This window comes from Hippoglossus stenolepis, chromosome 6 (genome assembly GCF_022539355.2).
Source record: "Hippoglossus stenolepis isolate QCI-W04-F060 chromosome 6, HSTE1.2, whole genome shotgun sequence".
In the NCBI taxonomy this organism is placed as follows: Eukaryota; Metazoa; Chordata; class Actinopteri; order Pleuronectiformes; family Pleuronectidae; genus Hippoglossus; species Hippoglossus stenolepis.
This window is the reverse complement of record NC_061488.1, coordinates 5,785,154-5,800,297: the sequence shown is the minus strand read 5'-3', so window position 1 is coordinate 5,800,297 and position 15,144 is coordinate 5,785,154. Positions and strand designations below refer to the sequence as shown.

The following is a 15,144-nucleotide window of genomic DNA, read 5'->3' as shown; positions in this document are numbered from 1 at the left end:
AATTGTTGTTGACACATTTAACATTACACTTCCTCCATGTGCCTCAGAAATTCTATAGAACAAGTTTATTTCATCGCAGATTCCATCAAAAAAGGTTTTGGACAATATCTACTATCGTACTTTCACTTCTTTATTGTCTTTGAGTTTTTTTTTTTTATTGTCATCAGAAGGAATAAAGGACAGTAGCAGCCCTGAGCTCCTCTTGACAGCCACATCCCCTTCCTATCTTTTTCTTAATTCAAGACTCCATCTTGTCAAGGCTTCGCTGCCTCCGGTCGTTATGGCAGGAGAACAGGAAGTTAATCAACGCAGCATTATCTCCCAGCCTGCACCTGGAGGCGAGAGTGCCAGTCATGCTACCACCCCCCCTCTCTCTGGTGGGACCCCTGCCAGCCTGGGAACCCCTCACAACGCAGTACCCTGCAGCATCCCTGTGGGCTATCACCAGTGTGCTGTGTCTCGGTGCCAGGTCAAACTTGTGACACAGCCTTGATGAGCCAACGGGGGCCGTCTTGCTGCGGCGCATACTTTACAGTGTGCGTGTGCGTGTGTGTGTGTGTGTGAGAGAGAGTCTGTGTCATGAGAAAAGAAGGAAGCAAAGGGGACAAAAAATAAATAAATAAATTAAAGGTTGGCTCGGTTTTTGTGGTCTCTTTGTGCCGCCACACATGTCTCATATTTTTCCAATTTCTGCTGTGGATGAAAGCCAGAGTTTTTTTGGAGACATTATTGCCCCGTGTGGACTCGCAAAGTAACAACACGAAGTCCCACAGGAGACTGTTCTCAAACCAAAAGCCTCCGACCGAACAAGACAATATTTGAACACCATATTCATACTTAAAGGCTTGTTGACACTCAGGCGTGAGGAGGGACGCGCATCCTCCTTGGTGACTGAAAAAGATGACGACGGCAGCAGGTTGAACAAATGTTCTTGCTGAAGAGTGAATTGCCGGCTGTCGCTGGTAATCATTAGGTTGTCTACCAGCATTCAAAGTGCTTTTATTTCTGCCCATTAGTTTGGTGAGAAAATAGACAGGTATGGTCGAGCGTGTTGCCCCTTAGACTCAGACTGATGTAGGCAGGGCGAGCATGGGAAACATGAAAGTGTTTGAAGCATCTCTATTTATGCCAGTGGCAGTTTAGGCTTCTTTCTTTTTTTTTTTTTACTTCAGTGACTGTAGCATGACTTTGTGCACAACTGACTCAAAAGGATCCACGGCTTTTGTGAAGTAGCAGTACACGTGCATGTCAATATTGTGAGACTGGCGTGTAATTATTATTCAAAGGTTAAAGAGAGGATTGATCCATGGAGGAGTGTCAAGGGCAGATCAAACGGATTTGGGGGAGTATCGGACCAAAAATGTTAAAAGCTGCTCGCGCTCAAACACTGAGGCGTCAATCTCTCCGAGAGCACCTTGATGTCCTCCGAGGGAAACCTGATCAAAGCTTTTGTAACAAAGATGGTCTCGGATGATGATCTGACCTCCACTGGATTTCACTTCACGTCTTTCACTTTGCCTTTACCAGTCTTCATTTACCTGCCTGAGCTCCCAGCCTCTGCCCCTGTTTCCGTTTTCCGCCGTGTTTGTGCTGCTGGTTAGACTGTCTGAATATCAATGAAGCAGTCTCACCGATGTATTACAAACACCAGAGAACAGTGATTAAAGATGACATACCTAAGCCTCACTCCCTTCCTCTCTCCTCTCTTCTCTTTTTCACAGGAGATCGCAGCTTACTTGATAACATTTGAAAAGCATGAAGAATGGCTAACGACATCCCCTAAAACAAGGTAAGACAATTACACTCCTGCCCTTTTTTAAAACACAAGTTAAAATTCATAGCCCTGAAAGTATGACATTCAGGGTGCCATAATTTCAATCTTTGGCTTTACATGTTTTTTCTCTTCACGACCATTTCCCTTATGCACAAGCTCATTCAAGTTCAGTGCAGGATGTTTAGTGTTACAGGCTGCTTATGGCTGTTGAGAAAAACTTTACCGTTTGCAAATAAATTATAGAATATTAAAATTGACTAATAACTGCCTTTTAGCAAGTTAATTAACACAACATGCACTGGTGCAGCATCTCCTTTGAATGCTATGTTAATATGTCCCTATCTGTCTGCACATTCACCACTCGGCTAATGACACTGTTGGAAGCTGGAAGTTGTATTTTTTGGGTCAGACGTTACACCCTCATGGAGCAAAATGCCAAGAGCTACTGGGATATTTGAAGTAGAATAGGGAAGCCAGTATTGCAGTTGAATCATTTCCTTTAATGTACACAGATATATTTATGGCAAATTGGGAACACACACAGAAGAAATTTAACGTCAGCAAACACTTGTGTTTAGTGGCTGCATTTGCTGTGTGATGTCAGTATGTAGAATGATAATTAATAATGCATGGGGCTGTGTAATAGCATCCCTCTACATCTGACAGGAGCAGACGAACAGGTCTTTGTCTGAGTCGCTGCAGCTTATTTCTTTTTATTGGACAGCGCAGGGATTGACGCCCTTGGCCTCTGCTGTATTGTCTATTTTAATGTTGCACTGTCAGACCACACAATCTCCTCTCTCGCTACAGCGAGTGCAGTCTGTTCACAAAGTATCTCCTTAACTAAAATTTACATGTTCATCCATTTGGAATCGGCTCAATATGTTAAAAATGTCTGCCTCTTTTTGTGTGAGCCGGACTTGCTGTGCCGACATTAATAGCTGTCCTCATGCATGTGTAAATGGACCCTGGGCTCACTGACATAGAACCCATTCCTCACATCCCTCTCCCCATCCCTCCTCTCTTCCACTGCCTCGGAGGGACATTGATAATAGTCCTGCATAAAGACACTGCCAATTAGAATATGTTCTCTGGTGTAATTATGGAGCATCGGCCAAAAGAGCACTGAGCTCACCTGTTTTTTTTTTATCAAGAATGCCCCCTTTCCCCGAAGCCGCTACTCCAACTCACTAAAACAAACTAATGTCAGGCTTATTTTAATCATGAGATTGGGCTTGCATAATTGGTGTTAGACCCGCTTTAATACTCTCTCCAGAACATACTGTAAGGGGCTGCTATTTTGCCGTAGTATGGTAAATGACATTTAGGATTAAATATAAAAGGGAAAGAAAAAAGGCTCTGACAGGTGCTAAAGCATTACAAATGTCAGAGGGGTGGCATCCCCCAGCGTGAAACAGCCTTAAAATGACACTCGAGTGAGGGATTTCTGATCCAGTCACTTTCTAAACAAATGGTCCTCAGGATGCTCATGGCCTCAGTCTGTCAACACTGGCTGTCTGTTATGCCGTGGTCTCAGCTGCTGCTGTGCTCGGGGATTTCAACCCCATGTCATGTCTCAGTGCAGGTGCTGATATCCCAGTAAACGTGTCACCGGGGAGCAGCCTCTAGTGTACACCTGCAGATGACCTGACAACACAACAACACATTCCATGTTTTAGAGGAGCCATCGTTTCAGGACAAGAAGTGTGTGTGTGTGTGTGTGTGTGTGTGTGTGTGTGTGTGTGTGTGTGTGTGTGTGTGTGTGTGTGTGTGTGTGTGTGTGTGTGTGTGTGTGTGTGTGTGTGTGTGTGTGTGTGTTCCGGCACAAGCGAGGCAGGGGGAGATGTTGTGAAGTGTTTGTGTTTTACCAGACGTCAGTGAAAGGGTAGAGTGTAGTGATGGATGTTTGGGCGAGAAGAGGGGGGGGGTGGGGGGGTTGAAAGGGTGCGGCATATGTATGTGTGTGATTGATGGGGTCTGATTGATGGCTGGCCGCTATATGAAAAGCTTTTTGCCCAAGGTCACGGGTGAAAGGTCAAACTTGGGACACCTGTGGTTAAATGCTGCGTTATCATTTGTCAACACATGTCCTTTTTGTGAGTGTGAGTGGGTGTGTGGGCTCGTCTGATTGTGGGTGCGCTGACTGCGTGTCTGCGAGGGTTGACCCCTGCGGGGAATAGGCTAAGTAGGCTAATTCTCCCCCTGCCAGAGCCTGTAGACGGGGTCAGCGGGGCATGATGGGAGGCAGAGATAAGCAGCAGGGTCATACACGGAGAGGCACCACACTGCATGGCTGCACCGCACGCCTGTAACAACTCTGACACATGCAGGTCGTAAACATGGGAGCGGGCCGCAGCCAGAGCTCACGGAGCTGACGCCAGCTGTTTGACCAAGGTGACACGCGATGCAGGACATGCCCTGAATAGAGATGGCATCCTGTCAACACAACCAAGATGAGATGAAGTGGAGCAATTACATGCATGCACAGATGTACTTTACCAGGCTAATGCTCGTGCACATCAGCCAGGCACATACAGTAACCGTGCAGCCAGCGCTGTCTTCTGTTTGGGTCTGTTTCTGTTTGTTTATCGTTTCAAAATCTGAAGCATGCCAGGGGAGAGTGGTGGAATGCTGAGTGATTGATGTGCCTAGCTCTAGTAATACACATTCCCTTTCAGATAGGAAGTGCAACAGTGCTTAAAATCAATACCAGTGTTCTCCCACTGACTGCTTGAACAGCACTACAGCTAATTCAGGCCGCACCTGTCAGAGCTGGGGAAATCTTTCCCTACTCGGGCTTTACACTTTAATTTACACCCACAGCCTCGCTGGCTTCCATTTCCATTAAAGGGAGAGCCTGGCATTATGGCTTTAATGAAGGCCGCGGCCAGGCTGTGATTTAAGATGGCCGTTACCCCGCACCTTCACTCCACGGGAGGGAACACACTTAAAGGGACAATTAGGATTTTCCTCCCCTGCATCCTCTGAGATTGCCGTACTGGATCTTTCCTTTTGCCTTTTTAAAGATGTGTCCGTGTTGCTCCAGCTGATGGGATCTGAATGCGCCTGTGGGAGGAGAGCGAAAAACAGAAGGATGTTGCAGAGAAACGTTGCAGTTCCAAATCAAGACAATAACATTTGATTTGGCCTCATCATGGGTGTTACATTGTGCTCCTGTTGAGAGCAGGCATTTCGTTGTCCATCATAAATGACACAAATGTCTCCTGGAGGGGCCTTTTCGGAGGTGTTTGTATGCTGACAGATGGAGAAACTATTGGCTGGAGGGTGTCACAGATTGGTCAGCCCAAAGAGCTAATGGACACCTGTGTGTCGTATAGAGATAGCTCATTATCCTGAGCATCGCCTAAATGGCACACAGTTTCACGAGTGGAGAAGTTGCACGTTGGTGTTTCTTTTTTTTCTTTTGTTTGTTTTATAGGACTCCTTAACAGCAACCCGTCTCAAAACACAACAGAGAGAGAGCTTCTGCTCCTGTTATCCAGATCGCTCTCTGTGTGTTTGTGTTTATTTGCCTAATCTCCTGTCTTGCATAAAATACAAACATACAGAAGACTTATTACAGCTGTTTGGGAAAATAGTGGTGGGCTGTGTCAGCCATTTGCTTCGACTCCTACACAAGTTTGGAACACTCCGATCTACACATGTGCTTACATGACTACAGAACACCGCACACACAAGCATACACGTATACAAACACACACATGCACGCTCACACATACACACAACTATTGTATATTGAAACTATCAAACAATAAGCACCAGTCCTTGGAGGGCCCCACAATGACACTGAACCTAGCAGCTCCCACGTCCCAGCGCAATAGCCCTCTCTCCTCCCACACCCACATCCACAGAAACAGCTCTCCAGCAGCAGCTCTCCAAAATGAAACCGAGTCCCTTTAGACAGCTTCCAAAGACAATGCTTTTATTAAAACCTACAGCAGCGGCGCCACCCCAGAGGCGCGGGCACACCAACACAACAGAGTTGAGCAGAACTGAGAGGCAGCCTGAAATCTACTAATGACTGTTTGTTTGCCATTGTGTACGGTGTTTGCTATTGTGTACGGAGCCTGTGAATTTGTGGAGATATGTGTGTGGACTGTGTGAGAGTGAGAGTGAAAGAGATATGTGTATGTAAATGTTGTTTGTATGCACACGGTAGGACTGTTTGCTGAGAGCATGACTACGCATTTAAGAAAAAAAAAAAGGATCTGCGTGGTGGATGTACACGTGCAGGAATTTATGAATGTATTCAGATGGCGTGTGTGTAATTACCAGTGAAACTGTGTGTATGTGTTTTGAATTAAAGATGGAGGGTTTGTGAATAACGTGTGCATCGTGTGTAGAGGTATCTGGGTGAGTCTGCCACTGCAAATAAGACCTCCCCAGGCCTATGTGTAAACTCTGCTTCTGTCACTTAGTCTGGCACATAGTGTGAGGAAGTAGTGGGCCTTCTGTGTGTGTGTGTGTCTGTGAGCGTGTGAGTACGAGTGGGGGCTGATGTGTAGGATGTGCCTGAGAAGGGCGTCCGATAGTGTTTCGTCCTAATGCTTTGTGGCACTCGTTGGCTGGCGGAGTTTCAGAGGAGAGTGGAAAAGGACAGGAGCAGCAGGAGAGGAGGGAGAGAGACATACAGAAAGAGAACGAGAAAGAAAGTGTGTGTAAAAGTGAAGCGCATATAGAAACCAAATCATAAAATATAAAGAGGTACTAGAGAATATCACAATGAGATAAAGATAGTCGGACATATGGCACTGAAAGGAGTCACGGTTGTGAAAAAAGCCAACATGTCAAGTAGATGTGAAGAGACATTCGTTGAGGAGAACTGGTGTGATTGCCTTCATCTTTTTTTTATGTTTGTCATTCTTCACAACCATTGTTTATCCCCAAGTCGTCATGGGTAAAAGTTTAGTTTGCTGCATAGTGACAGTTCTCCCCGGGCTGACCCATTCCGTTGGGCCCTGGAGGACACTGCCGCCCCCACCCAGTCAGAGGCCCTGACAAGGACAGCTATGTCCACCTGGGGCCATGCTGGCTGGGTGAAATAAAGCCCACCAGGGAAAGCACAGGGAGAGGACAGGAATGAGGTGAACCCAAAGAGCACGAGGTACGAGTGAAAGAAAGAGAGTAAATGAAAAATGGCCATCGAAGGAAGGGTGAATATGATGGAGCGAGGGCAGTTTAGAAAATGGAAACATGTCGATAAGAGAAACGAACGGACGACATGGAGATGGGAGGAATAGTGATGGATGGGGTGAGGAGGAGAAGAAGTGAGGGGGGAGGATTTACACAAACGGACGAAGGAGCTGCAGAAAGATGGAATAGAGGGGGATTGAGCTGACACTGGGCGAGGGAGTGAAAAAAGAGAAAAATAGAGTGAATAAACAGCAGATAGAGATGGAGAGAGGTGAGCAATGGATTCAACTGACAGATAGAGAAAAGTCCTGTGGTTTTGGGGCATGGGAGGGAGAATGCAAACGGTCAATAGATTAGAGCTAGTGCTGGGCCAAGTGCCTAGGCCTCAGACTCCTAGCCAACTTAATAGTGTCTCTTGTTTGTCTGTCCTCTAAAGTAATGCCCAAGCTGAGCCCAGGGAAGCAGCCTGAGCCTGAGGCTAGTGGAAATGGACAGGGGACTAGATGTATGTTAGTTCTCATCCAAGGTGCTATATATTACCTTGGCCAGCTCGCCCACCGGAGACTATTCAATAGAACACGGGACATCATCTAGCTTTATCGCCTTTATTCCCTCCACACTCACCAGGACTGCTCATGAAGGCCAGGAAGGGCAAGTTCATTTATAGGAATTATCTTTTTTTTTATTTTTGTATGGTAATAGTCACTGACGTGTATAGGGCATGTTTCTGTCAGTGCACCAGCTGTGCACCTTAAAGTTAAAGTTACTTTGCGATGCTAAGGTTATCCAAGCTGAGGAGCGTTGTGCAGCACCGACAGACGAAGCAGCAAGATAAACAAGCAGGCCTTGCCTCGCTCAGTATGCCAATATGGAGGAGGAGGTGGAGGGGAGAAAGGAGTGCAGCCAGTGGCTGGCCACAGGAGAGGGAGGATAAATAAATAGAGGAGGAAGTTGATGTCAAGCAGGTGTTCAAGGAGAAAGTGTCAGCCAAGCGGGCTGAGATGGGGAGAAGTGCTGCCTCTGCAGCCTGATAATAAAGACTTAATTCAATTAGCGCTTCTGCACCAGTGAGCAGCGTTCAGGCTGGCTGTCATGGAGCGGGCCATAGACACAGCAGAGCACACCCTCAGCCACCAAGACACCTATAGACAACCGGTCCTATACCAGAACCTCACTGTGGGCTCTCTGTCCTGGCTCTCTCTCTCTTAAATACACACACACACACACACACACAAAAACGCATACCCACGCACACATACAGACATGCACACATATAAAGTAGACGTAACATATTATTCACACCTGAGTCACTGAGCATACCAGACACTAAACCCTGCCTACACATCTCTACTACACACAACACATGCACACACAGACACACTGCCTCATTCCTCACCCTTATCCCTCCCCACAAAGTCCTCTCCCTTCACCACCTTAATTTTCTATTTTCAGCCCCCCTCTACTCTCCACCCCCTCTTGTACCTCTTGTTCCTCTTCCACCTCGGTACTCTGCTCTGGTGGTGCTGAGTGTCCGTATGTTGGCCTGTGCGGTGAGGACTGTCTCTGTTACTGTTATTTTCAGCCTGTCACACCCCGATGCCCAGCTGGGTGCTGTCCTGTAGGCATATGGTGTAGCGCATCCCGGATCCTGGGCCTTTGGGAAGTTCTAGGGGGCATTTCAGTCAAATGCAACCTCCCGTCCCACGCACCTCCTCATGTCATACCCTAGGATCTACCCCTCTGTGCTGTGGGTGTGGTTTGGGAACGCATGTACCCTGACTGTTCACCTCACGATTCCCACGGAGTGTACCTTAGCACCATGGGCACAAAACGGGACTTAAAAGCTCCCACATTTACAGAAAGGCGGAGGTTGGGGGAAGGTGGACAGGAAGTGGCAGTGGTACAAGAGGAGGAGAGAGGACAGGACAGGACACACGGCTTCAGTGATACCGTTTGCTATTATGTAAAGAGAAGGAGAAAATAGTTCCTGGATGGCTGCCAGAGAGCGTGGTGATTCACCAGCAAAGAACAGACACGACATGGGAACACACACACACACACACACACACACACACACACACACACACACACACACACACACACACACACACACACACACACACACACACACACACACACACACACACACACACACACACACACACGGCACATATTCTGTCCCATTTCTTCGCCCCGGCTGGGCTTCACAGAACAGGAAGTACAGTGGATGATGAGTTTCCACGTGGCAGAATTCAATGTGTAAAAACAGCAAATGGCAGGACTGACCTCTTGTGCCCCCTCATCATGTAGTGATCAAGAACGAATAGTGGTTTCCTTCCACAGCACATCACACACTAATACAGAGAGCCTACAGATATTCACAGCCCCTTTTATTTATTTGACCTTTGACCTTTGGCTGAACCGCACAGTTTATTTCAATTCCTCCCTTCATAGCCGTCTTGGCAATTTGATTTGCTTTTGTCAACAAACCACTCAAAGTCGCTCCCTAAAGAGCGCTGGCTCGCTCTGCATGGAAAAAAACTGGGAATATCTTACCTGTCAGAGTCTGGGAGATAGCTCGCCTGTTGATTCGGATGAGACATCTTAATTACTGTGGGTTTTTATTAGATAGACACCCCAGCTCTCGACACCCTTGCCCACAGGCGAGACCCTTACTGCTTTAACTGTTTCATTAAAGATAGGAGAGGATGGAGTGGGTATGTGGAGAATAGCCGTGTATTAATTTTGCATCAGTGAATTAATCAATTCAAATATAAGTTAATTGATAAATTATTCAAATCTTTCTTTTTTGTCGTGCGCATTTGAGAGGAGTGTGCGAACGGAAAGGTGAGAACCATTTCAAATTGGATAATTAATATTCATTACTTTTTTTAAATGAAGTAAGAAAAATAGCCATCAATTCAACATCAATTTTTTTTTAACAGGGGTATAATTAAGAGTGTTTGAGGAAGACAATTCCCACGACGATACAATTCCCAGCAATTAAAAGCAGAGGGTTTGATTTCTCTTGTCCTCCTTGTCTCCTTCAACTCAGTAATAGCTATTCCACACCGAATCTCGCAGCCTTTTTTTTGATATCTCTGCTTGACTGATAAATAAATGAGAGGGTGATGAATCGTCTTTATCTGCTTCATAAGCAAAGATAATTAACAAGCCAGAGCAAAACGCGTGCCCTCCACCTGCAACCCACCGCTGCCTTGCTGAGAAGCCTTTGTATTTGTTTACTGTTTTTTCAATTTTTCATCATTTGTCAGTGCAGTCCTTCATCTTTATTTTTTTTTTCTGTTTGCTGGAGGGTGTTGCTCCGGAGAATTATGGAGACAGGTCGGCCAAGATTTAAAGTAGTCCTGCTCCTGACCCAAAGGACAGCCCTGCTGGATACATTAACATGATAGCGATATGATTATGTTGGAATGGACATGAAGGGTTTCAATTATTTACAGGTGATGTGGCCGTTGAATTGGCAATGAAGTGGCTCGTAAATTATCCTCTGTCTAATCAAGCCTCCAGCGGAATAATGGAGCAAGTGCTGCCAAGGAGGAGTCTCTCTCTCTCTCTCTTTTTCTCTCCGTCTCTCTGTCTCTCTCTCTTTCTGTCTCTCTGTCTTTCTCTCGTCCGTGTTTTGGGTGAGGAGTGGGGGTTGGCTACTTTCACACTGGGATGATGACACTCTCCAAATGACATTGGTTGAAAGGCAAGAAATGTGCCAGTGAGCGCAGGTTTAAAACCTCTCCACTTCATCACTGCTCAGTGCTTTACTGCGCTTTATGTCACCAGACAATGATACAGTGACAGCCAAGCATCAAAATGTGCAGCACCAGCACCTAATGTGCACCTTGGTTTTGTGCCTGAAAGAGAGAGCGCGGGTGAGTGTGAGACAGACGTATAGACACACTGAGAGAGAGTGACAGAAAACCAGACAGGAAAGAGAGCTTGCTGTAAAGGTTGGACTGGCGTCGCTCCAATGCAGCCACCCGAACAGTAGCGACACTGTTCAGACCAAACACAGCCAGCCACCGCTCGCTGGCTCCGTTCTAGCATCTTCTTCTGAGGCCTGCGGTTTGGGATTCGGCTCAGTTGACTGATGGCCTCTTTGATTAAAAGAAATCAAATGCCAAAGTGTTTAATAGCCTGTTTTAATGTGTCTCCAGTGAGTCTGTTTGATTTCTTGCATATCCTGCTGCTGGTACGCAGACCTGCTCTAACCACAGAGGCACAAAGAAAGCCCCCCGCTTACTTTCCGCACCACATTGACCACAGTTTTGTTTCAGGGTTTATTTGCACCCGAACCTTTTGTTAACCGTCTCACAGAGGTTCTCAGCTGTGCGGGTAATAATATATTAAACCTGTGTTAGGGAAACAAAGACAGGCATCCGACTTCCTCACCCACCACCATCACAATCCATAATCACCTGAGGCGGTTTACAGTAGAAAGAGGAGAGGGAGTGAAAAGAGCGAGAAATGACAGGAAGATGGAGAGGCAAAGGGGAAGTGAGATAAAAGTGAAATGTAATGGAGAGAGAGTACCACCTACCGTTTTGGTGTCTTCTGGCAAAGAGAATCGTTTTGAGGGGAAGACAGGGTGGTCTGTTCTCAGCCAGAGCCTGAGCTCCTTTTTATTTTTTCTCTCTCTCTCTCTTTCCCCCTGAAGAAGTGAATCTGGGGTGACTGCACCCACAATTAGGGCATGAGAGGATTAGTTGCGAGTGGGAAGGTGGTTCGGGGCTGTTTTTTGTTTGTGTGCTTACTATTCCCAACTATACATTGTGGCAGAGGATGTGCATTTTTTTTTTTTTTTTCCCAATCCCCATGTTCGCGAAAATAGAAACATCACAAACAACATAACAAGCTAATGTTCAAGAAGGGAAGAGGGCAAAATACGGAGACCACTGAAGCCGTGCTCCATGTGTGTGTGTGTGTTTGCTGTTTTGTGCATCGCCTCCCTCCAACGTCCTGGGAGCCTGTTTACTCTCTTTTCCCGTCTTAATGCCTTTACAGATGCCAAATCCCCGGCAATTCCCAAAATGTCTGAACATCCCTCATCTTTGCATCTATTTCAATTGCATTTCATTTTCTTACTGGCAAGCACAGGGGAGGCCGTGCATTAGGGTTATTATGAGTTTAAAGCACTTAAAAGCTTTTGGCCGTCCTGACACGAGGAGATGCACGGGTCCAGAGGAGGTGGGAGGCATCACGCTCCAGTTTTTAGAGAGAAATCAGGTCCCAGTTGTGTTCGCTTGAGTGTTTATGTTAGCTCTTGTGTTCTGCATGCAAACACACACACCCAGTATACTGTATATATATACACTGAATGCATAGAGCCTTGCGTCATGCCTGTAGCACTCCCCAGTGTGGCTCGTGGCAGACTGTATTAGCTCACTGCTGCACAACAGTCAAATTCTGTATCATGGCATCTAAGGCCGACTCTTTAGAGTTCTCTCCCTCAGGTCACACATGGAATTTAAGAGCTTTTCCGAGGCAAAGAGGTGTGACTCGCCCTGAGACTCCCCTCTCGCTCTTTCTCTACATCTGTGTCTCCTCTCTCTCTCTCTCTCTCGCTCCCTTACTTATTTCCCCCTGCTTTGCTGCTCCACTCAAGAGTCATGGGGTGCACACTCAGCGGTAAACCAATTTCATTTAGTATGTTTTCACATTTTTATCCAATCATGGCATGCTCAGAGGTTTCAAAAGCCACAGGACGCTTTTATTGGGGCCTAATTAAGGATCTCTGATTTAATCCATGTAATTTAATAGAGATCAGTCACGGGTGTGAGGCTCTTGCTTTGTGCGTAGGGAAGTGGCGTTGACGCATTGGAACCCCTGCCTCCTTCTGCAGGTCAGGGTCAAAGTGCTTCAAGTTAGGGCTATGATGAATGCATTGTGTCCATACTCCACCTGTTGGACAATTAAGGTACAGAGACTGAAGCAGGTGGGTTACACTCTGTGGCTTCTTTCACATGCACATGTGTTTTAAACTGACAGCCTGAACACAGGTTTCTTCAGTCTGTGCGTGTAGCCAGCCGCTCTGTAATTGCCTCTTGCCTTGCTCATTGTTCTCATTCATTTGCCCTTCCGTACACAAAAAGTGTCTTAAGTACTTTCAATTGTTGTATTTGTTTTGCAGATGTGTGTCTACATCTCAGCCTTATCGGTGCAGGCTGTCTCATTACAGTCAGCCCTCGAGACTGTCTGATAAGTTTGAGCTAAATCTTGGATCGTGATCATTTTCAGTTGCTCTTGCAGGAGGATTCAAATGCAATTTTTGAGCCTGCCAGTGAACGACTTGAATGAAAGACAAGAGAGAACTGCCTGGCATTGTTCTGTCTTTTTCAGTAGCCCTTCATAACCCTCGAGTCAGCCAGTGTTGCGACACAGTGTCGAGTGGAGAGAAAGCAGAAGAACTGAGAGCAGCCCGGGTTGGCTGGGGTGAGGCGTTGCGTGCTGGGAGTTGTCTAGACAGTCAGGGATAACAGGCCAGACAGAGGGAGGGAAGGAGACCAGCAGAGGAGTCTGGGCCAGAGGGAGGCCATGTCGAGGGCACGGCTGGATGGGCGCCTTATCTAAAATCACATCTAGTCGCCATGGAGTTCAGCTTCTGGACACTAACGGCATTGACAGTTGACAGGGAGAGTGGCCACTTCCTGGCCCTTCGCTACATCACTCACTCCTGCCTCATCCGGTGACATCCCTCCCTGTTTTTACCCTGACTCTTCACTTTGCGTTGTGACACATGTAAAATACGTCCCAACCACCGAACGAGTCATCCAGCAAATTTTAATTGTTCCAGAACAATAACTTACACAGTTCTTTAAAAGCCAATGTCTGGCATGTTGTGCGCTCTCATAGTGACTTCCTGTCTGGCTCTGTCATACTAAAGTACATGGCTTTCATCTGTAAAGTTACAAATTCATGGGATCTCTTGTCTTTTATATGAGATATGAGAGAGTTTTTTTTTTTCTCGCTGATCTGTGGCAGTTGAGGAAAAATGTGATGACTAATGTCTCCTATGTGTAGGACTCGGGCTCATCTCTCTAACACTCATTATGCCTGAGCCCTACGACAGTTTGGAGGGCGTCTGAGGCATTGCCACGTTGCCCATATGCTTTCCGCGGCTCCTATCTGTCACAATGTCAGGACGTGGCGGGGGTGCGCTTTTCTGCACCAACAGAGGAGTGGAGCGCAACGCTACGGGAGGGCCTCATTACCGACACACCCCGCACAAGAGAACCGGGGACGGGCAAGAAGGCACACTGAGCGTTGTGTTTAGAACCAGAGGGTGAGTCATTTAAAAGGCACTCAACCGAACCGAAATGCCCCTCCCTCTTTGTAGCTCCATTATCACAGCAGAAAATGTGACGGAGGATTTTTCGGAGTAAATGCTTTAACAAATTAACAAAGTAATTAAGGCAAACAAATTGATTCCCTCAACATTTTAATTGAACCTTTTGCCTTTGTGTCTCCATGTGGCCAATCCTCTCCTCGCCCACAAACCAACAAGCCACCTCTTTATCTGGATTGCAATTTAGGGAACATACGCTGTGGCTCACACTCTCCTCTGGGGCATCTAAACAAAGCCACGACTGAGGTTATATCACACAGTGCTTGCTTTTTGGGTAACAAGTAACTGTGGGTTTCAAATGTGTCTCCATTATAGACATTAGGAAGTAGTGTTTGCACAACTCCATACACCTGATTTTTCTTTTTAGGCTATGCATAAATCATTTGGCTCTTATTATGGTCTACGAAGCAGAGAGATCCCAACTGTGCATGGTGAATACAAAGCAGTAAGGTCCCCTCACAGTTCTCAGCCCTCCATCACCACTGACCCATTAAATTTATATTGGGCGCCACTTTCAGATGGTCAAGGCAAAAAAAATCAAACTTTTGTCCTTGACAATCTGCAATCTATTCTCTGTGAATTAGGGTGCATTAGTGATCAACTCGCTTCTCACTCAGGTGGTTCAACTGCTCACTGGAGAGAAGCTCCATTAGAAATAGGGGGAAACTTTAGGAAAGATTTTCTTTATGACTTTTCAAAGAAGACGTTTAATTCTTCTCAGTTGTCTAAAGACTATCTGGCAGCTCATCTAAATATCTACTTTATTTCCGAGCTGTATGGATCTCTCTTTCGGTACAATTGCTCTGGCTCTTGAATGAATATGTATTCATGTAGAAAATCACTATTTAAGATGAAT

General features: G+C 46.3%; 1 protein-coding gene across 8 annotated transcripts in view; it reads left to right on the top strand.

Annotated features, from left to right (window-relative positions):
- camta1a (calmodulin binding transcription activator 1a) overlaps positions 1-15,144 on the top strand; it is a 284,247-nt gene that overhangs the window by 124,171 nt on the left and 144,932 nt on the right. For all 8 annotated transcript variants that reach the window (XM_035159560.2, XM_035159550.2, XM_035159548.2 and 5 more), the window contains one exon: positions 1,722-1,789. In XM_035159560.2, the coding sequence (XP_035015451.1) occupies positions 1,722-1,789 (68 nt within the window). The remainder of the gene's footprint in view (positions 1-1,721; positions 1,790-15,144) is intronic.